The 25,467-nt window shown below is 40.3% G+C and overlaps 1 protein-coding gene across 1 annotated transcript in view; it reads left to right on the forward strand.

The window, feature by feature from the left end:
* Positions 1 to 3,727: 3,727 nt before the first annotated feature.
* The window catches only part of UBE2H (ubiquitin conjugating enzyme E2 H), a 102,220-nt gene continuing 80,480 nt past the window's right edge, over positions 3,728 to 25,467 (forward strand). Inside the window, exon 1 of the mRNA XM_027539005.1 lies at positions 3,728 to 4,235. Within this exon, the coding sequence (XP_027394806.1) occupies positions 4,183 to 4,235 (53 nt within the window). The 5' untranslated portion in view covers positions 3,728 to 4,182. The remainder of the gene's footprint in view (positions 4,236 to 25,467) is intronic.

The following is a 25,467-nucleotide window of genomic DNA, read 5'->3' on the forward strand; positions in this document are numbered from 1 at the left end:
ACCTTCGGAGATAGAGAAGCTTCTGGGCTAGGTTCTTTTACATACTCTGCTGAATGATGGGTTCATCTTACTCCGTCTGAATGTCTTGCTCAAAGCAGTATATTCTCTGCAAACTTGTTTTCTTGCCTTTGAGAAGCTGCTCCTTAGATCAGAGGCTCCTTTGGTCAAGCTTGGCCCTGCCCTGGGGAGAGATAAACAGGCCTGAATACATTTCCCAGATTGCAAAAGTGGCGAGTCAGTCAGGGCTGAACAGCTGTGCCCTCGTAGCGCCACTGGTTGTCCCTGATAAGGAAGAACATGGCTCATTCTAGCGCACTGCCATGAGTGCACACACATAAACAGACACTCCCAGGCCCTGGTGTTATTTTAGAGTAAATTATTGACATTCTGAATAGCTGAAACCTTGGGGGGAAAGGTGAGCACAAACTTACTCTGCTCAAGAGGAGCTCCAGGTCCAGAAGCCAAAAGATGTCAAACCAGGGCTGTCACTTGGCACCATTTTGGAGCCACTTTTTGAACCTATGTGGTCAGGGGCGGGTTCAGAAGCCCTCTGAAGCTCCAGAAGGAGGAGGGAATGGAGAAGAAGTCAGAAAGGGAGCGGTGGATTTATGAAGGAGCAGATGGCAAAATGCCCAGAGAGAAACTCAGTAAAAATGTGAACATACCTTCACCGCAAAGATGGACCCTATGACATCCTTAAAACAATACCAGAAAAGGGAATTCCCTGGCGATCCAGTGGTTAGAACTCCATGCTTCCACTGCAGGGGCCACAGTTTCGATCACTGGTTGGGGAACTAAGATCCTGCATGCCGTGCATGACCAAATAAATAAATAAATATTAATAAAATTAAAAATACCCCGAAAGTGAATGCTTTTCTTCTTATATGACTTACATCATATAAGGAGTGGGGCAATGGGAGACTGATATTAATAATACCACCAGTAATATCGTCACACTTATAATCATGAAAAGCAATTTATAGTTTACAAGGGGCTTTCACATTAATCTTTTCCATTGATTCCACCAACCCACTCAAGTGGGTAGGGCATTATGAGCCACATTTTACAGATGAGAAAACTGAGGCTCAGGGAGGATATAAGCAATTAACTGAGGCATAATTATGGTCTGGGGAGGGGCAGGTTTGTCCTAAGTAACCCAGAGCTAAGATGCTTACTATGAAGGGTGATTCCTTTTCAAGGATTGCTCAGAGGCTAAATGCATTCTTAGGTAGAGCAGCCCCACCTTCCCTAGAGTGATCCAGAGCAAGCCTCTCTAATCACTCCCCTGATGATTTTTACTTAGTACTTAGGTCACAGCAGCATAACATCTGTGAAGATTAAAGCATCAGGGAAAATGTCTAGATCCACCCTATGCCCTTCTTTCTCAAATGTTCTACCTTTGACCAGCTCTTAGGAAAAAATACCTTCAGGTCCTCTATAAGCTTGCTAACTTGATCTCAGGTGGGGAAGAAAACATCCTTATTTACATAGGACATTATGGAAGCACAGGACCCACCTAGAGGGTCAGGCAGGTGTTTTGATAGTGCTGATGCCTATTGGAATCTTCCAGCAGTGGTTCTCAAACTTTGGCCTGCATCAGCATCATCTGGGGAGATTGTTAAAGACTTGGATGTCCAAGCCCCATCCCAGACCTTTGGAATCAGAATCCCCATGGGTGGGCTCTGGACATTTGTGAGCTTAACAAGCTCCCCAGGTGATTCTGAAGCACACCAAAGCTTGGGAATCACTCAGGTGAAGGGGAACAGGGAACCAGGTGGGGAGGGGAGGGAGCAGCAACGGGAGCCTGGAGAGCCTAAAGGAGACACAGTCATGAACAATTCCCTGCTCTAGCCTTATCTCCCTTTAACAAAGTGGTCAAATAAAGGGGGTTAGAAATCTCGTCATTCAAACATGTGTTCCTTCTGACAGAACTGCAATGTGCAATAGGAAAGAGCAATACAGCCCTTTTAAAAGCAATTAAAATAGCCTGTATTTGTCAGACAGAATAGAGGTGACCAGGCACTGCGGAGAGTGAGAAATAAGTAAGAAATGATTGTTTGATGGATACAGAGTTTCTGTTTAGAGTGATAGTTCTGGAGATAGGTAGTGATGATGATTGTAGTACACTGTGAATGTACTTAATACCATTGAATTTTACATTTTAAAATGGTTAAAATGGCAAATTTTGTGTTATGTATAATTAACACACACACGCAACAATAACGGGTCTTTTGGGGGATGAAATGATAGGCACACACAACATTCAATTTTAAGTGCTGCTGCTCCAGGTTCACGTGTGTGTGTGTATGTTTATGTGTGTGTGCATGCGAGCGTGCATAGGAGGTTACATAAGGGGACCCAACTCACAGCACGTGGTTTGACAGACTACAAGCGTGTTCATGGGGACAAGGGAATAGATAAAAATTTTGAAAATAGATGGCAGCGAAAATGTGATATAAATACAGGAGCTGCCTGGAACATTCCTTCCTGGCCCCTTTGCCTGGTTGACTCCAGGATTCCACATCAGTTCTTTTGGAGTGCCTTGTAGAGCTGCTGCTGCTGCTGCTGCTAAGTCGCTTCAGTCGTGTCCGACTCTGTGCGACCCCATAGACTCCCCCGTCCCTGGGATTCTCCAGGCAAGAACACTGGAGTGGGTTGCCATTTCCTTCTCCAATGCATGAAAGTGAAAAGTGAAAGTCAAGTCGCTTAGTCGTGTCCGACTCCTAGCGATCCCATGGACTGCAGCCCACCAGGCCCCTCTGTCCATGGGATTTTCCAGGCAATAGTACTAGAGTGGGTTGCCATTGCCTTCTCCGCCTTGTAGAGCTGTGTCTCTCAAACTTTACTGCACAAAGGAATCACCGGGGGACCTTGTTAAACTGCAAATTCTAATTCAGTAGGTCTGAGGTGAAGCTCTAGCCTGTGTTTCTAACAAGTTCCCAGGTGATGCTGACAGTCTAGATCTAGACCACACTGGGAGGGCTGTGTAAATTTAAAGTTCACCATGATATCCTTATGTCCACCAGAGTGATTACCACACAATGGGTGATCAATAAATGCTTACTGAATGAATGATGAAGTTATAGGTTTGCTCTAGGAGTTTGGAAGGCAGAACAAACTGTCCTAAACAACAGTATATTTGGGGTACTTCTGCTTCTTTCAGTCATTCACTTTGTGAAATCACCTCATACTGTGTAGATTAGAGATGTTACAACCAAATTGCCATCATGCTGTCTCAACTCTAATCATTGAAAAAATGACCCTATACACATGAAGGATAGCAAACCCTGGTTTGCAAGCTTGAAGAAGCCTGGGTATTCTCTCCTTTCAAGGTGGGAGCAGAGGGCAGGGAACCTGCTGGTTTAGGAATTTCTAGATTTTGGTGCCTGTTTGGGTTAATTGCCACCTTGGCTTCCTTAAATCAAATAAACAGACTTTTTAACAGTGTATGTGGGAAGGAGGTTCATTACCCTGAAACATGAATATGATGATACTGCCATTATTTAACCATTATCGTTTTTGATGATGACAACGACGCTGACAGTTGAGCGATTAAGTGTGTGAGGGAGTTGGGGGAGGGGGCAGAAAGCTGGGCAGGCAGGAAAAAGAGGAACTACAACTCCCAGAATCCCCTGCTAAAGCCCACGCCTCCGCCGCCGCGGCACCCCACCCCTTTCGCCAGCTGGGCCCGCCCCGCCGATGACGTCACAGAGGTGACGTCACGGCGCCCAGAGCGAGGCTGGGGTAGAGAGGCCGATTGAGCAGGAGTCGTCCGCTTGTCGTGGAGGCGGCTTGGGAGCCGGCGAGAGGGTGAGCGGGCGAGCAGGCGAGAGAGCTAGAGCAGGCAGGAGGGAGCGACGCGCGGCGCAGAGGAGCGCCAGGTCCGGGCCGCGGCGGAACCCACAGCCGGAGAGGGGCAGCCCGAGCCGTGCGCCGCGGGGTCCCCACCCCCACTCGGCCGGACAGTGCCCGGTGTTCCCCCCCGTGCGGGGGGCGGCGGCGGCGGCGGCGGCGGCGGCGGCTGACGGGACCAAACAGGACCGCGGGGGTGTTGCCACCTCCATCGAGGAGCCGGCGCGGCCGCGGGCTCCTCAGAGCCGGGGCCCGGGGCCCGTGACAGGCGGGCTGAGGAAGGGCGAGAGGCGGCGGCGGCGCAGGCGACGGGGAGGCAGCGGCGACACCATGTCATCCCCTAGTCCGGGCAAGAGGCGGATGGACACGGACGTGGTCAAGCTGTATCCTTCGTGGAGGGGGAGGAATTCGGGTTCTACGTGGGGGACGATATGGGGATGCCCGGGGCACCCCCTGAAACCTAAGCAGGGGCCCAGTGGCACTCCAGCCCACTGTCCAAGGCTTCCTCCCACCCCTCCCTCCTCCCAGTGCCTACGGAGGCTCCTTGGCACCTCCCAGGAGCCGAGATCCTTCTCAGCTCCCCCTTTATCTGCAGCACCCCGAAATGTGCGTTGTTCCACGCTCTTTCCGCACCCCTAGTCCCCGTGACTTTTCTCCACGACGTTTGGACTCCCAAATGGGTCTTTTTTTTTTTTTTTTTTTTGCAGTACCAGCCCTCTCTCTTCACCACCAAGCCCACCTTCTTTTTCCTGTTTGCTCGCTCTGAATTTGGGGACTCGAGATAGAAATTCCCTAGAGCGAAGCCTTTCTCCTTTTCTTGAGATGCTTTCATTCCCTCCTCTCACAGTGCTTCTTGAACTGGGGTAACTCAAGTGACCTCCTTTATCCCTAATTCCTTTCTATATTAGGAAGAGAGTAGTCTGCTCAGTGCCCCCCTCTTGTATTAAAGAGCTCTGAATATTTTAGATCAGCTACCCCTATTAAGCTTTCTGGTCCTTAGAAGAACCCCACTCTTTTCTTCCTACCGACAAGGCCTATCCCACCCATAGTATGTGGTGAGGACCCCCAGGCCCTCCAGCAAGCCACCCTCCATATTGTGGCTATGACAGCTGAGGGGGAAGGAGAAAAAGAGGATCTCCTTGACCAAATAGCCCCTGCACTAGCCAGTTAAGCAAACTCCCTGTATGAGAATAAGGTGCTCATAATAACTGCCCTGTTCTTGCCAAGTGACACCCTTTATTTTCCTACTCCCCCCACCCCCAACTTTATGTACTTTGGAGGTAGCAGTGGGAAAGCTCTAACTGATAAGAGTCCTTCAGGCAGTGGTTTTGGTTGGAGTCCAGACCGATTATTTCATGACCAGCTAGAGAAATTCGCGAAGGTTCCTGTGACAAATCGAGACATATTTTGAGGGGTAATTTAGAGAGTGATGAGAGAGAGGAGCCCAGGGTTCCAAAAGACTAAATCCCTCGGAAGAGGGGGAACCCAGGGCTGGAGAGTGGTAGTGTGTGAAACGCAGTTTAAAAAGTCCTGTCTCCTGCTTCTGTTTCTCCTTTACCCCCATCCCCCCACCATTTCCCCCTGTTGCTGGGTTTTGTTTATATAACTCAAGTTGTTTGGCTAGATTCTTCAGGTGAATTCCTTCTTTCTTCCTTTTATTGTTACTGTTTTTGATTGGATGTTTTACCCGTTTGTAGAGATCGATGATTATTGTTGAACAGTCACTTAAACAATTCGCTGAAGTTTTAAAAAAGTAGTTTTTTTCATTTGGTTTAGAAGTGGGGGATGGAAGGGAAGTTGCCTGGGCAAGTGATTCTTCTCCCCCACCCCCCCCAACTCCATAATCTTTTCAGGAATAAGATGTTTTTCTCTTCACTCAGTAAAACTTGATTAGAAATTAGAAACAGTACATGAACGTCTCAGTTTAGGGTTAGAAGTTTAGAATTTGGGGGAGGTGGGAGTGGGAATTAGAGGAGCAAGTAATAAAGTATATATTATGTACCAAATATATGTTTAGGCACAAGTGAAACTGACTCTTTATGAGCTGTTTGTGGCTATGATTGAGTTTTGTAAATGTGTGAATGATAGCCGTAATGTTGGCTTTTCATAAGGTGGCAGGAAAACTTGTAACTATGGCTGTGTGTACATTTTACACAAAGCAGTTTCGGGTTTTATTTTTGTTTAGAAACTAGGAAATGACATGGTGGCAGAATCTTGAGTTATTTTTATCTTGAATTGAGACTTACTGTCACACCTAATGCAAATTTCTGCCTAATGTTTAATTGGGATGGGGGTGAGAGAGAATTCCAGCTGTCTTTGATCAGTGTCAGATTCTCAGATTATATACTTCCATATATTTTTTTAGAAGGCTGAGGATAAAGAGGGTGAGGCCTTACTTGACCTGATGCCTTTTCCATACAGTGCCTTTTGTTCATTTAGTAGTTGTGGCATCTAGAATGATTACCGTATTTAGGAGTCGGGGTGTGGGGGGTGGAGAGGGGGAAGAAAACAGACAAAGAACAGCAGGGTGTCTTTCTTTTTTTTCTTCCCCTAAGTGGCTTATTTCATAGCTTATTTTTAGTAGAAGATGAAGAAAGGCAAAGATGCATTGGCCTTCTGTTCTTTCCCCACCTTCCTCCTCTCTGACAAAAGAAAGCAGAGGCGCTTTAAAATTGTACATGTCTGAGATAGGAGGACAACAGTCTCGGGATTTAAAAGCCAGAGGTTATCTTTGTTTCATGTTTGTTATTTTCTGGTCTGAGTTAAATTTTTTGTATTTCCTTTTGTTGTGCATGTGTGTTGGGGTGGGTGTGTGAGAGATTTTGTGGCCTCGTTTCTCTGTTGAATTCACATTAGTAGGCCCAAATGGAGACAACAGTTTTTTGAGCAAGGTATATTTACCATGAAATTTAAGCAAGGTGTATTTACCAGGACACTGCTAAAATGAATACAATTGTGTGAAACAGTTGAGGGTTGAAAATGAAAGATGGTGTGGAGGAAGTAGGAAAGGTCTGGAGGAATGTACTTGCTTTTTGCCCCTCAGTGCCCCCTTGATTTCTTTGGTGTGTAGGCTGATAGCTGGTTTTGTTGAAATCTCCTGTTTCAGCCCATTTTTGGATGTCTCCTGAGCATAATTATGCCACCAGGATTTACAGCCTGGCAGGGAATCTATATAGTAGGAAAGTAGTGCGTGGGGGTAGGGAAAGAAGAGGATGTGTAACTAATTGGCCACTGCCTTCCAGCACCTCGTTAGGTCCTTTCAGAGACACCGTCTCTGGTTGTTGTTTGGAGTCGGTTATATTTCTTTTGTGACGGGTTGGTAGGAGGAGAGCTGACTTCCAAGTTATGGAGGGAGTGAGTGTTTTGCACCAATGCACTTAATAGTCTGCTGGGCGATTATGTTCTGAAACTCTGACTCATTCATTGTTTCTCTTCTGATCCTTTGCTGAGGGTTGTGCAAACCTCTCCAGGAGCCTAGAAACTGATGTACATGACTTGAGCCCTGTAGGAATGTGTCCCAATCAAAAAACTTGCAAAAAGCCCAAATCCTGTGGAATGGTGGTTGAATAATAGTGTTGCCATTTGTTTTGCAAAGTGAGGTGGGTGGGTGATACTGTGCTGTTCTCAGCCTGGCAAGCTTTGAGGTTTCTATCTCGAACCGGCTGATTATTTAGATTGTCTGAGACCTGGGACTCTGGTGACCTTAAAGCGTGATTTGCCCTAAAGGAATATCGGTTTAAGTTCTCCTGGGTAGAGGAACAAACAAGCTCAGATTACATGGGTTTCCTTGTTGGTGGGGGTTACTCGTCTCACCCTGTTGCACAGCCTGGTGATCCTTTTATCTGTGAACCAGTGGCCCCTGCTGAAGGCTGGAACTGCTTGTTTTGGAAAAGCCTATGCAGGCAAAAGGCCGTAGGCACAGCTCCTCACAGCTTATTGGCTGCTCTGTTACTACCCGGAAAAGGAGGAGGGGCGGAGCTACCAAACAGCTGATGGGAATGTGTGACCAGTGTGTTTATATACAAAAGAAGTTGGAGCTGGGGAGGCCTTGTGAGTGGTGTCACAGGATCAAGTGTATTTTCAAGGGGTAAAAAGAGGAGAGGAAAACCTGACCTGTTAAGAGTACAAGAAATATTCAGGGTTAAATCAGAAAAGTGGATTGATGGTAACGAGAACTTGGCAAGCACTGTGTTTGTTACTGGTGTGAAATTTTGGAACTTAATTTTATAATACCAAGAGTTTTCAAAGAGTCCCTTTTTCAGAGGGAGTGTGGTAGCTAAAAACGGATAGTCACGACTTTAAATGTAATTAACCGACTCCTGCAGGGATTCAAAAGTATAGTAGAAAAGTAAGCTTCCCTTGTAAAAGCTTTAAGAGCAGTGATCAGAAAGGGCCAGTGTCCTATACTAAATTCATTATCAGCATTAGTGAATCTTATAGAATCCTAGTTGTCTGCCTTAGGGTTTCAGAAGCTTTCAGTAACAGGTTCATCCCCTCAGTCATTTCTGCACTTTTCTCACGCCAGCCTTGGGGCTAGATGCTGGGGGTTTCGTAGTGAAAAATTTGGTGTGTGCTTATGTAACTAAAACAGAAAAAATCAAAGTACGTGTTGTGTTATAGCAAGTGAGGACTGTATGTGTCACCTTTTTTTTTTTAATTTTAATAACTCATATTTACTTTCAGAATTGACTTTTCAAGGAATAGAAAGTTTAAAGCGAATTTTATATGATGGGATATATGGGGATCTCTCTCCCTGTTATTTAAAAGATTGATGTTAAAAACTGAAAAACAAATATTAAAATGTGTAGCCATTTGTCTTCAACTTGGGTGTTTTGCTGTTGATCCATAGTTATTCTGTCCCTAAGTTAGTAGTGTTTGTTGCTCTTTTATTTGTGCTAAAAGTGTAGACGGTTCTATTATCTTTTAACTAACTCCAGTGTCATTGGAAAAGTGTGGTTTGCCTTTTACTTCCTGTGATCTCTGTTTTAGTGAGATGAAAAGATGGAAGGTGGAACAGTTTTATGGTCTTCAAGCTAAAAGTTAAAGCTTTGGCAACTCTCAGTGTTCTGAATTTGTCTTCTCTGCCTAGATTTTGGTGACAAATATAACATACTGGCACTTTGGTTAAGCAGGAACCTGCATGAGTAAGCATTCACAGCTTCAGAACATCTGATTCCTGCACTGCAGTTCTAGTAAATTACACACAAGCCTAAAAATTCAGCTTTTAGGGGAAAACAATCTTTGCAGATGTGACCCATAAAAATCCCTTACCTGTTTGCGTGTGTGTATGAGTGTGTTAAAGGAACCTGGATTTGTTGGTTTTCTAGTATTGTGCAGTTTCCCCAGCACCTTGACCTGTACATATCTACATATATTATAGATATATAATTATATGTAATTTAGTATCTTGTCTCAGTCTTACCAGATTTTAATGGTTCCAAGAATCACTGGATTTTTTTGGCATATGATTCAGACCTGCGAAAGTGCTTATAGTGGAATAGCTTTTTAACTGTAGACCTGCAGTGTACATTTTAGTAAAATACTTAAATGAAAAAACTTTAATTGGATTATACGAGTAGTAAGATAATTGAGGAAAATACAGGTTACAAAAAGGGAAAGAAAACCATCTCCCATAAGCCTATCCTTTAAATAAATACTGGTTCTCAAACTTCAGTGTGATCTTAAGGACTTGGTGGTGGTGGTGGTTTAGTCGCTAGGTCGCGTCTGACTCTTGGGATCCCATGGATTGTAGCCCACCAGGCTCCTCTGTCCATGGCATTCTCCAGGCAAGAAAACTGGAGTGTGTTGCCATTTCCTTCTCCAGGAGATCTTCCTGACCCAGGAATCAAACTCAGGTCTCCTGCATTGCAGGCAGTTTCTTTACCGACTGAGCCATGGGGGAAGCCTACTTGGAGGGTTTGTTAAAATGGGTCCCACCGCTGAAATAGTGTGATTCACTCAGTCTAGAGTGGGGCCTGTGAACATACATTTCTGAGAAGTTCCCAGATGATGGTGATGCTGTTCTGTCCAGCAACCACAGTTTGAGAACCATTGTCCTGAAATGTTAACATTATATAGTTTTTTCTTATCAGTGCTTCCCCCCCCCTCCCAGGATATATTATTTTCAATCTGTTGATCATACTGTATGTGCCATGTTTTTGCTTAATATTTTTGCAGCTGTTTTTCCCATTTATAAATATCGGATATAATAGCTCATGTAATGGGCTATTATAAGAGCTAAACCATAACCTAAAGCATGCCTGTGCCATTGATTTAATTCTTTGCCTTTTTCCTGTGATAAATAAGATTGAAATTAACATGCATAAGGCTTTTCTTACATTTTTGGATTATTTCTCTTTTCTAGAAATGATATTCTAGATCAGAGAAGGTAAGCTTTTGAGTTAGAATATTTATTTAAAATCTTGAGGTCCCACACCCAGTGGATTCTCACTTTGTTATATTGTGTTTTAGCTGGTGTCCTTTCAGCACTGAAGCAGTCAGCCTGGCATAGTAATGAAAAATGAGTTCTGATCTCTTTGTTTAAACTTTCATGTTGTTTTGTGTGTGTTTGAAAATAGTGATTCTTACATTAGGGATACTTTTGTACTTCTCAAAGTGCCTTCTCTGAGTTGGTAGGTTGCACATAATATATTCATGAGCTGTCTGAGTGGTAAGAGCTGTAGAGTTTTGGTGACTTGATTATTTTTCCTTTTGTTTTTTATTGAGGTATAATTGACATAAAATAACTATACATGTTTAAAGTGATAGATTTGGTAGGTTTTCACATAAGTATCACTCATGAAGCCCATTGCCACAGTCAAGATCGTGAACATACTCATTTTCCCACAGTTTCTCTTGTCACTGTAGATTATTTTGCATTTTCTAGAATTTTATATGAATGGAATCATATACTGTATTGTGTGAATTCTTTCCTCATATTTTTTAGATCCCCCCTTGTTATCATGTAGTTTTTTTTAAACCACTGAGTAGTATTTCACTGTATGGCTGTACCATAATTTGTTTACGCGTTCACCCCTTTGTGGACATTTGGGTTGTTTTCCGCTTGGGGTTATTACAAGTAAAGCTGCTCTGGACATATGCTTCCTTTTCTTTTGGGTAAATATATTAGAGTGGAATAGCTGGATCATGTGGTAGATACAGATTTAACTTTATAATAGGTTGCTTGAATTTAAAAACGTAAATGAGGATGGTTGTGGCATTGAACTCTTGTTTCAGTTGTGTGTTTTAAAGGAGTCCCATTAAATAACATAAGTCTAAACACTGACTTCTGACCTAACTGTCAAAGCTAGTTCTGTGGCTGCCCTTCCCTTTCCCTCATTCAAAGTTAGTTAAATTTTCGTTGTGAAATATTTTTGTTTTGTGGCCCTTTGAAATGGTACTTCAAGAAATATGGTCACAAATAACTTTTATTTTTGCATTTGCTAATAAGACTGTATTTTTGTGAGATGGTAAGCACCCTCTTTGTTGATGGTACCTTTTTCTTGCTTTTTGTAAAGTATTGATAAGAATTTTTTTAACATTAGTTTTACTTAGCACCTCCAGTTTACAAATAATCACATAGGACCCTGTTAAGGTCTAAATTGGTCATATGGACTGTGTATGCGTTTAGTCGCTCAGTGGCGTCAGACTCTTTGTGACTGCATGGACTGCAGCTCACCAGGCTCCTCTGTCCATGAACTTTTCCAGGCAAGAATACTGGAGTGGGTTACCATTTCCTACTCCAGGAGACCTCGACCCAGGGATTGAACCTGCATCTCCTGCATTGGCAGGTGGATTCTTTACCAGTAGCGCCACCTGGGAAGCCCCTTCCTATGGACTAAAAACTCAGATAAAAAGAACCAAGAGGAACCTAGTGGCAGAACTGGAAACAGATTCTAAGAGGGTATCCCTTAATATGTTTTCCTGGAATCTTTTTTTAAAAAGTTAATATTTAGCAAAATAGTGGGGTTTTTTGTTTTGCTTTTTAACTTCTGGCATCCTATATAAGTGATTTGATAAGTTAATTAATAGACATTGCTATAATAATAAATCAAATGTTGCTTTACTAGCACATTTTTATACATTACCAACGTTTGAATGTATACTAGTTTATATGCATGTTGCTTAAAAAATTAACATCTTAGCTACTGACAACTGGAATTTTTAGCTTAGCTAACAAGAATAAAGACAGCCTGTTTTATGTTGGAGTCAGTGACAGTTTATTCACTGGGTGGACTTTGGTTCAGTCCTCAAACATGAGGATGGTGCTCTGAGCATATATGTTAGTATTATTTCCAGATTGCCAAAGTGTAATTTAAGTGCAATGTAGAAATCTATGGAAACATAGGCAAGTCAGTGTGTACTTTTGATAGGCTATTGTTACCTTGGTAATTCTCAGGTGTATGAGAAGAATTGTTATATTTTTATGGGGGTGGAAATGGCAACCCACTCCAGTATTCTTGCTTGGAGAATCCCATGGACAGAGGAGCCTGGCGGGCTACAGTCCCCAGGGTCGCAAAGAGTTGGACACGACTGAGCGACTTCACTTCACTTCACTTCATGGTTATTATAATTTCTTCTCTGTACCTCATCGGATGCTTGGGAACCTGGCAGGTTGTTCGCAGGCTGGTGCCTGTGGTGGCACCTGCCCATGCCCGACAGAACCCAAATCCTTAAGACCCAGGTGGTGGAAAGTCCCACGGGGCAGTTACATGCTCATGAGGGGTGAAGGATCCTTTCCGCCTTACCCTGCCTTTTAGGTATCTGGGGCATCAAGTGGGTGGTTTGAATAGGTGCTTACTGATCTTTTGACCTGTCCTGCAGAGCAGCCAGGAGGCATAGGAAAGCCATGTGATGTGAAGACGCTTGGCTGCACTTTGTCAGGACAGGCATGACTGGTGGGTCTGTCTTTGGGCTCTCAAAAGATACCTGGGCTGTTGCACTTGGAGGAACCATATTTAGGGATTCAGAATATTATTTAATTGATAGGAAATTGAATTGATAGGAAATGGAATGGCTTTGTTCAGCTTCCTGGTTTCCAACTTGTAAACCACTTTTAAGAAGGCGTATTATGTATCAGAGTAAGAGATACTCCCTATATGAGAAATTGTTATTAATATTGTAAATTGTGCATTTTGGCTTTAGTATTAGGCAAAATGTTTCTTTTTCTGTGTATTATGTTTTTATCATGCATGCTTTTCAAGGCTTCTTGGATGATAAAATCTTAGTTGATCAGTAATATAAACAGAAAATTAGATACAGTGTGTGCCTGGTTCATGTTACTTCAGAAGCAATTGGGTTACTACTCAGCTTAGTGAATATAGATTTAGTTGTTTCATTCAGATGGTTCAGTATAACTTTGGTTATCTGAATTTTGCTTTTTAATCAGTTGACTTTCTGTTGTGTAGATTAATTTGAAGGATTGATTAGTTCAAAGATTTGAGTAAACCTTTCTGTTGTAGTGTCTGTCTGTAGAAAGTTGACTTGGTGAGAACTGTGTTCATAAGAGATCACTAGGTATAATATAGTTAGATACATTGTTTTATGGTTTTACAGACTACTGAATGTTTAGTACCCTTTTGCTAATCTATTAATCTAAATCTGTAAATAAATTAATAAGTCTCCTTGGCAACAAAGCTTAAAACTAGGTCATACTTTTTATTTCATTCCAAAGGAAAGAGACTGAATTTGCTTTTTTCACTAACAAATGGTCACCTTGAGAGTCCTACAAGTGGGATTTGGAACTTGGTCACATTGTTAATGCAGATTAAGGCTCCGACAATGAAATCATCCCATGAATTTCTTGTACATTTTGGGTCTTTATTACAAACTTACATGAAATGGATAAAAACAGAAGAGAAATGCATTTTAAATGCTTGTGGTGTTTTCTTATGAGAGGAGTTTTAACTGTTTATCTTAATTTGGTGACCCATCTCAATGTTGCTTTTGAGTATATTTAAGTAAGTATATTAAAATGTAGAACATAATGTGTATTTGATAACAGAATCACTGATCTTGACAACTTGATTTTGGCATTATTAGCATCTGTTGATTTTACCAATTAATTCATTCAGTTCACCAGAGCCACCACCATCTTGATAATAAGAAAAAAACAAACCCTGTATTTTGCTTTTCTATTCATTTGTATCCTCAGAAATTAAAAAACATAATACTTTTCTTTTAAGTCAGGTTTATTTTATGAATGGAAGGAGGAGAGGAAGTAGACCTTTAAGTGTGTTCTTTAGTCTAATTACCTGGATTGCTGCCCATTTCTTCTGGTAGTGAAGAAAGGCCACCCTTGAATGCTGCCTTTGATTATCACAAGATGTATATTTGAGTATACCTGTATTGACTCATTCACCTTCTTGTGAACATTTACTTGCTTTCTTCTTTCTATAGGCTCTTAGAGTAGACAGATTCTATCAATCTTTGAGTAATTAACGTGGCTTTTCCTTTGAGTTTTAGCCAAGAGTTTTATAATATGTTAACAATGACATATCGGGAAGACTATTGGTGACTCAAAAAGACTAAATTCTTTTCATATATTTCATTCTGTATGTCTGTTTTCTATTAGTGTGCCTCTCTTATACTGTGACTAATTTCTAGAAATCAGACAAAAGAGTTGAATGTACTGGCAGGAAAATACACAAATAAACCTTTGGAGAGAAGGTATTTCCTTAATTAAAAGTAGAAGTAAAGTCAGATTATTTTTTCTAGAAGTTAGAAACTCAGAATATGCTTGGCCTATTTCAGTTTGTGCAATTTGGCATTTATTTATCAAACTTGAACTTACTTATGCTAAAAACATATAGTAGTAGTTTACAACTTTGATACCCATTCTCCAAAGGTAAAAATAGGCTGTGCCTTAGATTTGCCCTAACTCTGTTCAGTGAAGTTGAGACATGGTGGAACTTGGCACCTGAATCTTGAGTTCTTACACTTTAAAGATCTTCATCTCTCATCGCTATAGAGAATTTGGTTTTTCTAACTGGTTTTATGCAATCTGGCCAGTGTTGGAGATTGAAGAGCTGCTATTTTCTTTAAGTCCTCAAGGTAGGGAGTCTAGAGGTCTCTCTCAGCATCCTCCTGTGCTCTTCAGGCAAGGTATATGGGAGTCTCCTGCCCCTTGGGAGCTTACTCCCAGGTTTAAATTTTAGCCCTTTTACATTTTTTTCTTTTTTGGCCACACCACACAGACATGCAGGACCTTAGTTCCCCAACCAGGGATCAAACCCATGCCCCATGCAGTGAAAGCATGGAATCCTAACCACTGAACCTCCAGGGGGTTCCCCCCTTTGCATCTTGTAACTCAAAGAATGACTAACAAAATACCTATCTACTTGTGCTTATTCTCCATTTTGGGGGTTGATCTGATCTGTGTGCTTAAGCCTTTGAACTGGATTATCTTAGTTGACAAGAGATACATGTCTTATCTTTCTGCTTAATGGGAAATAGAAATCTTTTTTATAGAATCAAAAATTAGTGTATGATTTATGCTTTTAAATTGGGGCTTATTATTTGAAAGAATTGGGAAAAATGTAACAGTTTTAGTCTGTCAGTTCTGGCTGGTTTAGTTCTCACATGTCATTCTTAGAGTGTTTTGTCAGCTCTGATGAAGTTTGATGGCATTTTATTATTTGAAGTTAAATTTTAGTAGATGTTACACTTTCATAGATATTTTAACCTGTTGTTCTACTTGGAGTAAACTTGGAATGCAGATAATAGTATTACAGAGCCCTTTTTAAATATGAGGGCTCCTTGTAATTGAAAGTTGAAAGTAACAATTGTATTCTTTTTAGGGAATATCATTTGTGGCCTTAGGTAACACTTTGAGAAATACTAATGCTTGGCTGTACTACTTCAGATTTGGAGAGTAAACTCTGGTAACTTTGTTTTTGTTATTGATAGAAAAAATAGAACCCAAAGTTGATATAGGAATCTGTTTTTCATCTGTGACTTATAAAATCAGTTTTGCTACTTATAGTCACATTTATTACGTGAAAAATAGAGTTAAAGCTGTATATAGCCCAATGCGTCAGTTAATCCTATTTATGAATGTATCATAAAGAAAAAAATTGACTTAAATAGCTTTTAATATAAATGTTCTGATATCTCTTTATAACAGTAGATTAGATGGCATTGAATTTGGTATTCTTGAGATGTCTGAATTGTATGTGCCCTGTCAATAATTTTAGAAGAAAGTAAGCCTTGTAAAAGTACCTGATTTATGGAAGCTTTTATCAAGATAGAATGGCAGCATGCTGTTCCTTTCAAAATTTTATGTATTTAATTACCTGAATTATATTTCAGGTTTTAAAAGGTAAACTTAGGGAATGTGGGTATAATTGAGTAAAAGAATATGCCCAGCCGCAACAGGATCCCATAAGAGTTTGAGACAGTTCAGTATTTAAGCATCTAAATATTTTTTTACCTTTGTCCTTTTTTTTTTTCAGATCATAGTTTAAATTTTGACACAGAGATATTTCTGTTATAATGCCACAAATGCATTACTGAAATACCTTGCATTCTGCAAATCATGAAGTGGAAATAATAGTGCTTAGACACCTTTATGTCTTAATACTCTCCAGATATTGAAGATATATCTGTTGAAGAAAATTTAATTGCCAGCATTTTTATTGATATTTAAACTGAGTGTCTGTAGTGATTCAGTTTTGCTTTGTGTTATGGTAATTTTAATTATTAGTCTCAAGATGGTCAAGGATGTACAAACACTTTAGATGCTTAATTTTTTAAAAGTTGGGGTGATTTTAACAGAAGGCTTGGGATGTAAGCTGCCCTTCTTATTTTCTACTGATTTGCCTTAATGTTTTGATAGCTTTTATTTTTAAAGATAAACTTATAATTTTAGATTTACAGTACTTTACAGGTACTGCAAAGATCAGAGAGTTCTTATGCCCCACCTAATTCTCATTACCCCTGTGTTATTTATGTTACTGAGGCACGTGTTTCAAAACTAAGAAATCAGTGTTGGTATGTTACTATAAACTAAACTCCAGGCTTTATTCAGATTTCACCGGTTTTTCCATGAACATGTTTTTTCTGTTGCAGGTTTTCCGTGTTAGTGGTCACGTCTCCTTAGCCTTCTCTAGTCTGTGACAGTTTCTCTTTGTTTTGCGTGACCTTGACTGTTCTGGAGCACTGGTCAGGCAGTTTTTGGAGTGCTCAATTCCAGTCTATCTGATTTTTCCCCCCTCATGATTAGGCCTCATAATAGTGAGGTATTAAAATCTAGCCAAACTTCTTGTGGGTATTGGAAAGAATACTGCAGAGATGAAGTGCCCTTTTTATCACAAGTGGGGTGTGTATTGGGGGGAGTACCTATGTCCTCGTAACCTCACTGGTGATGTTAACTTTGATCCACTTGGCTTAGGTTGCACTTGCCAAGTTTCTCCACTGTAAAGTTACTGTTTTTCCCTTCTGTGTTCTGTTCTTCAAAAGCTAGTCATCAAGTGTGAAAGTGAAAGTTGCTCAGCCGTGTCCGACTTTTTGCGACCCCATGGAGAATGCAATGCATGGAATTCTCCAGGCCAGAATACTGGAGTGGGCAGCCTTTCCCTTCTCCAGGGGATCTTCCCAACCCAGGGATCGAACCAGGTCTCCCGCATTGCAGGTTGATTCTTTACCAGCTGAACCACAAGGGAAGCCCAAGAATACTGGTGTGGATAGCCTATCCCTTCTCCAGCTGGTCTTCTCAACCCAGGAATTGAACCAGGGTCTCCTGCATTGCAGGCAGATTCTTTACCAAGTGTTAGCTGACTTGCATGGAGAAAGCAATGGCACCCCACTCCAGTACTCTTGCCTGGAAAATCCCATGGACGGAGGAGCCTGGTAGGCTGCAGTCCATGGGGTCGCAAAGAGTCGGACACGACTGAGTGATTTCACTTTCACTTTTCAGTTTCATGCATTGGAGAAGGAAATGGCAACCCACTCCATTGTGCTTGCCTGAAGAATCCCAGGGACGGGGGAGCCTGGTGGGCTGCTGTCTATGGAGTCGCACAGAGTCGGACATGACTGAAGCGACGTAGCAGCAGCAGCAGCAGCTGACTGTCAAGGAGGCCAGAGGAGGTAGGCTTCACCTCCCGGAGGGAGTAATTGTTTTTGACTTCTGATTGTAACACAGTAGTGCATTAATCTTAGTTATTAGTGGATTTTGTACAGAACTTACTCTTGAGTGTAAATGGTACTGCCTTTTTTTAAAAATGGGATGTAGATATATGAGAATGTGGTCTTGGAGCACACAGATTTAGTGTGTTTGGTTATTTAGCAATTTGCATGGCAAATTTACCTTTCAGCATTTGGCTGTTTTTAGATCTAGAATAACATGTGGAAATGAAGATAAACTTAGGATGAGTTGCAACCTTAGTGTTAGTTAAAACCTTATAGTTCAAGAAATTCTATCATCTTGAGTTTTAGATCAGAAAGAGAACTTGGGTGTGAGATAGTGATAAAAGTTATTACATTCTGTATATCTTTCTGTTATTAACTAGTTATGTAGTTAACTTATAACAGAAAAAAATATATTATTAGCTGTGAATTCTAGCAAAGGGTCCTTATTTTGACCCATTGAAACATTTTATTCTATCTTAAAGGGGTGTATTTTTCACCATTTCAATATCTTTTTCTCTTGTTTTTTTGGCAGTTCTATTTGTAGTTTCAATGAAAACTTTGATATAATTATAGTTGACAGTTTTAACCCAGGAATTCAATTATTATGTAAAGATAAACTGCATAGAACTTCTTGAGAATTTTCAAAGCAAGTCTTCTTTAATTAAGAGAACTTGTTTACTCTGACAGTTTTTGGTGTATTTTATTTTGACTCTTCTTTTTTTGCTGTTTTCTCCTTTCTCCCTAGGAATAACACTGATTTTCATATGATAAAAGTCTTAAAGTATTTACAATACATTGTTTTCTTGAGCAGAGTATATTTATAATTGAGGTTATTGGGTAGGTGACTTCTGAAAAAGTAATAATGAGATATTAAAATTTGACCAAACCCATTTGATTTCTAGGCTCAAAAGTTAAGCTAAAATATTTAGCTCTCAGGGGCTTCCTTGAAGATAGTGAGGAAGAACAGTAGAAACTGAATGTTAATGGTAAATATCTTGCTAGTTATAAATATTATAATATTTGTAGTGGTAATAAATTGTTTAAGACTGTAGAGAATAGTTCAGAATTTGTGTTTTCAACTCATGAGGACACCTGGGTTTTTGGTATGTAAGTCAGAAGTGTTTGTAACCAGCTGTTTATTGTTTTAGTAACTCTGGTGGTGCATTTTTAGACCTTTGACCTCACGCCAGCACCTGCTTGTCAGGCCAGTGCTAAGAGTCAGTGGTGTAGCGCTTAGTGACATCTTACTGGTTTGATGACTCTGGGCAGATGTTCAGCTGGTTTTTTCTTTTGTACTCCTTTTTTCTTTGCTCACTTTCTCAAGTTTGAGTACCCTGGAAGGCCTTTTTTTTTTTTTTTTTTAAGTTAGTTTGTTTATTCATTCATTTTGGTCATGCTGAGTGGCTTGTGGGATCTTAGTTTCCTGACCAGGAATTGAACCCTCACCCTTGGCAGTGAAGGTGCAGAGTCCCAACCACTGGACCAGCAGGGAATTCCCAAGAATACTTTTTTAGAGCAGTTTTAGGTTCACAGCAAAATTGAAGGGAAGGTACAAAGATTTCCTGTATCCCCTTGCCCCACTCATAAACAGCCTCCCCTCTACCAGTATCCCCTTCCAGAGTGGGGCATTTGTTACAGTTGATGAGCCTACACTGACACATCATTATCACCCGGAGTCCAAAGTTTATACTAGGGTGCACTCAGTGTTGTGCATCTGTGGGTTTGGACATGTGTATAACAACATGTATCTGTCACTGTGGTATCATACAGAGTATTTGCACTGTCCTAAAAATTCTCTTACCTTGGCCACCTCATGCGAAGAGTTGACTCATTGGAAAAGACTCTGATGCAGGGAGGGATTGAGGGCAGGAGGAGAAGGGGACAACAGAGGATGAGATGGCTGGATGGCATCACCGACTCGATGAATGTGAGTCTGGGTGAACTCCGGGAGTTGGTGATGGACGGGGAGGCCTGGCGTGCTGTGATTCATGGGGTCGCAAAGAGTCGGACACGACTGAGCGACTGAACTGAACTGAAAAATTCTCTGTGCTCTTCCTGTTCACTCTTCCCTTCCCTATCACAGCCCCTGGCAAGTCCTTATCTTTTTTACAGTCTTAGTTTTATCTTTTCCAGAATCATACAGTAGGTAGGCTTTTCAGATTGGCTTACTTCACCTAACAATTTGCATTTAAGTTTCCTTCATGTCTTTTTTTGGCCCAATAACCGTTTCTTTTTAGAGGTGAATAATAATCCGTTGTCTAGATGTGCCACAGTTTATCCATTCACCTTGGTGAGCCATTTTTTTGTGACCAGAGCTAATAATAACTCTTTTAATTGTTTTTCCAGATTTGCTTTTGTGCTTAAAAACAATAACAACAAAAAATTAGTAGCAAGTAGCTGAATTTTATACAGCTGCCCTGTTCTATCCTCAGTTCTACCTTTCTTATCCCCTGATACTTGTTTTATAATGTGCTACTTCTCATTCTAGTCTGTTTCACATTTAGTCTGTTAGAAGCCTTGTGTTTTGAGATGTTATGACCCACTTTTTATGAGCTGCACAGATTGGTTGAAAGTGCTGAGATGATAGCATTAAGTCCTTCTAGTGACAGGTCTGGAGCCTGTGAGAGTTTCTTATGCTTCCGTCCCTTCTAGCACATATTCAGCTTTGCATATGAAGTAGGTGCTCAGGAAACACCTGCTCAATGAATTCTGATAAATAATATACCACAGGTTTCCACCAAGTCCTCGCTTAGATCAGTTTTAGACTAAACATTGTTTCTCCAAAGAAGCAATATGGAAATCTCGAGGAGAGAGGCGGATCCCCCTAACTTGAAGAGGACTGGAGTTCCTTTACGTGCAGGAGCCATCTGCCGTTTCTGCACATTGTTCATTTGTCCACATGTAATATGTATTTGTGTTCTGAGATTGTCCCAAATGGTAATACTTTCGTTTATTAAATGGCATTTTCAGGGGAGTTCTTCTTAAAGATTCTTTGATTGCTGGTTTTATTTAAGATCAAGGGAAATTTTTAAGATTGGGAAAAGAAACAGCTGAAACTTTGGTTATTCCATTTGTAAAATTGAATACCTTAAACTCATCATATCATTTAGCTTATTAATACTCTCATTTTGTACTTTATAAACTGTTTCACGTTCTCCCTTACAAATTAGTAGTTCTAGAGATGACTTTTACTGTCTTAATATTTGATACCGTGAACTTATTGGTCTGTTCAGGATTTCATTGAGGACCTTCATTTTGTATTTATTTTTACCTTTTACCCATACTCTGTGAGGAAAGAGAAGATTTTAAGAAGTGCTTTAACAGCTCACACATGCTATAAAAGTTATACGTGGCCTATTTTTAGTTAGGCAGAATCATGGAAGGAATACTTTGTAATAGGTGGATTTTAAAAGAATACTTTTTATTGAAGTATAGTTGATTTAAAATGTTGTGTTAGTTTCTGTTATACAGTAGAGTGATTCAGTTACATATTATGTGTGTGTGTGCTTTTTCATATTCTTTTCCCTTATGGTTTATCCCAAGGTACTGAATATAGTTTTCCATGCTCTACATAGAACCTCGTTGTTTATCCATACTATATATTGATATGGTAGTTTGTATCTGCTAATCCAAGCTCCTAATCTGTCCCTTTCCCCTTGGGTAACCTTGTTTTCTATGTCTGTGAGTCTGTTTCTGTTTTGGAAATAAGTTTGTTTGTGTCACACTTTAGATTCCACCTGTTAAGTGATGTCATGTATGCGTACGTCTTAGTGTCATTCTTCTTCTGTATGATGATCCCTAGGTCCATCCATGTTGTTGCAAATGTCATTCCATTCTTTTTTGTGGCTGAGTAGTAGTGTATTATGTGTGCCACATCTTTATCCATTCATCTGTCACTGGTGTTTGCTTCCATGTCTTTGTTATAGTGAGATATTTAAAATCTCATTTTGCAAATGCAGAACTTTAATGATATGTTTAAACTGTATATACACATGAGTATACTTTTTTCTTTCTGTGTGCATGCACAGGCTCTTAGGGAAGAACAAATTTTTGCTCCTTAGGTTTTTGGTAAGTTCTTCAGTCGTTTGAATTCTCTAATGCAGAGGTTCCAGAGTTGCCTGCAGGCCCCTGGGGATCCCCAGGATACTTTTAGGGAGATGATAAAGCAAAAACTTGTTTCATAGTTACATTAATTTTTTTCCCCTTTTCTGCTTTTTTTCAGTAGTGATGTTTTGTACTGATGATGCAAGGCCAAAACCAATAATGGATTAAACTATGAAAGCCTTGGGACTTCTCTAGCGATCCAGTGGGGCGCAGATTCAGTCCCTGGTGGAGAAACTAAGATCTTGCAGGCCACAAGCCACCAGCCCCCCACCCCCCACCCCACCACAAAGTACACCATCGAACCCGTAGCACACCAAAACCATATTAGTGGTTGTCATATTTTTTGCCACCATACATCTACAGTTTTTAAAAAAGGCAGTTTCACTTGAACATGCTCTTGATAAGGAGTAACTTATCAAGACAGGTACTCGAAATTTTGACAATTACTCAGAATTTTAATTCTCAAGTACCTGTCTCCTTACTATATTCTGTGTGTTAAAATGGGGAGCACTTTTCCTGCATACTGAAAGTATGGTGGTGGTTTCCAGAAAAAGCACATAGGTGACTTGCTGGCCAAACTAGCTGCTTTTTTTTTTTTTATTAATGGAACACCATTTGAACTTGAAAGTGTGACTGGCTGACAAACTGGTTATTCAGACTTTGATGTGTGGCAGATGTTTTCTCACAAAGGAACAAAGTGAGCCCATCACTTTAAGCAAAACTGATAATGTATGTTGCCAGTGATAATAATATAAGCTTTAAAGTGAATATCAGAATTTGGAAAAACTTTTATCTGCACCACATGCTTGACAGTTGTCTAATACCTAGACATTTCTGATGAGATCAGTGATGATAGTAATGTGATTTTTTTGATGTTGTGTAATGAAATGTGTCAGTGTTGGGAAGATTTATAGAAGTCAGTAAACTAGTATTTTCTAAATGGCATGATAGGAAGTCATGTGTTGGGTAAAAGATTTGTTTAAAATACAGGGTAGAGCAGTGGGTTTTAATGTAACTATGAAAATTTCATTTGTACTATTTCAGATTCCACATTGCAGGTAGCCTTTAGGAATCTACCACTTGTTAAGTTTCGGTGTGATACCAGAATGTTCAGAATTTTCTGAAAAATCTGTTAAACTACTCTTCTGTCTCCTAACTACATTTGAAACATATTGTACCAAGTTGAATGCAGAAGCAAATTTGAGAATCCAGCTCACTTCTATTAAGCCAGACATTAAAGAGATTTGCTAAATTGTTTTTTTTTGAAATGTTTTTCCATAAACATGTTAACATGCATAAGATTTATTAGTACTTTTAAATGGATTAATGTTTAAACATTTTTCAGTGATAAATATCAATAGATATATATACCAAAAAAGCTCTTTGGGGTCATCAATCTTTTTTTAATTAAAAAAAATTTTTCAGTTTCTTGCCTGTGCTGAGTCTTCGTTGCTGTACACAGGCTTTTTCGAGTTGTGTTACATGGGCTTCTCTTGTTGCAGAGCATGGGCTCTGGGGTGCACAGACGTTCGTATTTGCATCATGCAGGCTCAGTAGTTGTGGCACACAGGCTTAGTTGCTCTGTGGCATGTGAAATTTTCTGGGACCAGGGATCAAACCTGTATCCCCTGCTTTGGCAGGCAGATTCTTGACACTGAACCACCAGGGAAGTCCAGGGTCATCAATTTTATAAGTGAAAAGGGTGCTAAGACCAAAAAGTTTGAGAACTGCCACTCTAACAAACGTGTGTCAATAGAGAAGTTGTCATGTTATTATAAAGCCTAGGATGCGCTTTATTTGTACCTAGCATAGCGTTGGCAAAATAGTAGGTTCTTTAATAACATGTTTGAATCAGATTGAATTGAATTATACAGTAAACCATGTAAATACACATTTACCCAAGAAGGAAAATAGGTGTGTGAAGATTGCAAGTGTTTTTATATTAGTAAAGAATGCCAGGTTTACACCATGTTTCATAGATTCTAAGGCATTTTTTTCCCCTTAACATGTCTGAGACGTCTTAGAGTTGGTTGTGAGTCAGTTTGTCAGCTCTTTTCTCTCTTGGTGTGTCATAGATGTCATGAAATAAGATAGAGCTTGTGTGCGGATGAGGAAACACACGGGATAGCAGTTTACTTCTTGGGCTTCAGGGTATGATGCATTAAATGTTTTTTATCAGGCACCGAGTTGACAATGGGCAGTTGACAGTGGGTCCATTGTCAGAATATTCCATTCGTAAAGCACGTATCTTTATTCCGGGCTGGAAGACTATAATCCTTGAATTCAGGCTTTTAAAATAAAATGTAAGACATGATGTTAATTTTGTTTTTTATATATAAAGCTTTTTGTTTTTCTATTTAATCGTAATGTTGGACCACAGTGGTGAGTTATTTCCATTTCTGTTGTAAAGCAGGCTTTGGAAGGTTTTACTGTGTAGCTCTTAGAAAATGAATGAAGGAGAGTAGCAGAATTGAGGTTTTTTTAAAAAATTTTTTTCTTCTAATTAAAAATTTTAATCTATTTACTGAAGCTTGAGGAAATTTACAAGTTTACTTTTGGCACCTTTTTTTTTTTAATCGACATTTATTTATTTATTGGCTATGCTGGGTCTTTGTTGCTGCTTGGGCTTTCTCTAGTTGCTGTGAGCAAGGGCTACTCTCTAGTTGCCATGCACAGACTTTGATTTCTGTGGCTTCTCTTGTTGCAGAGCACAGGCTCTAGAGCAGGGCTTCAGTAGTTGTGGCTCATGGACTTGGTTGCTCCTCAGCATGTGGAATTTTCCTGGACCAGGGATTGAACCAGTGTCCCCCGCGTTGCAAGGCAGATTCTTAGTGACCACTGGACCACAAGGGAAGCCCTAGCATCTGTTACTCTAAGTCTGAAGACTGTTAATATGTATTCTGCATGATTTCATGAGGACCTGCGAGGTACAGATGCTTGTTTCTTCATCTTTAGAGCATTTTCTGTTCTGTTAAATAATTCTAGTAAAAGATAAATTACTAGGTTCTATTATTAACCTTGTGCCTCTGTTTGTGGTGGTTTCGTTGCTAAGTTGTGTCTGACTCTGAGACCCCATGGACTGCAGCCTGCCAGACTCTTCTGTCCAAGGGCTTTCTCAGGCAGGAATACTGGAGTAGGTTGCCATTTCCTTCTCCAGTGCCTCTGTTTAATTCTGTGTCTATAAATAATGAATAGGACCCTAATATGAAGATATAAAGATATTGTAGAAATAGGTATCCTTAAAAATAAGTTTAAAAAGAGAGAGCCTGGAAAAGTGAGGAGTTAAGTCTGTTAGAGAAGGAGGAAGCTGAATGTCATAGAGACCGGAGGTAAATAAGCAAAAAGGCGCCTGTGGGGACGGCAGGTGGTTGGTGGCTTAGATTG

This window comes from Bos indicus x Bos taurus, chromosome 4 (genome assembly GCF_003369695.1).
Source record: "Bos indicus x Bos taurus breed Angus x Brahman F1 hybrid chromosome 4, Bos_hybrid_MaternalHap_v2.0, whole genome shotgun sequence".
In the NCBI taxonomy this organism is placed as follows: Eukaryota; Metazoa; Chordata; class Mammalia; order Artiodactyla; family Bovidae; genus Bos; species Bos indicus x Bos taurus.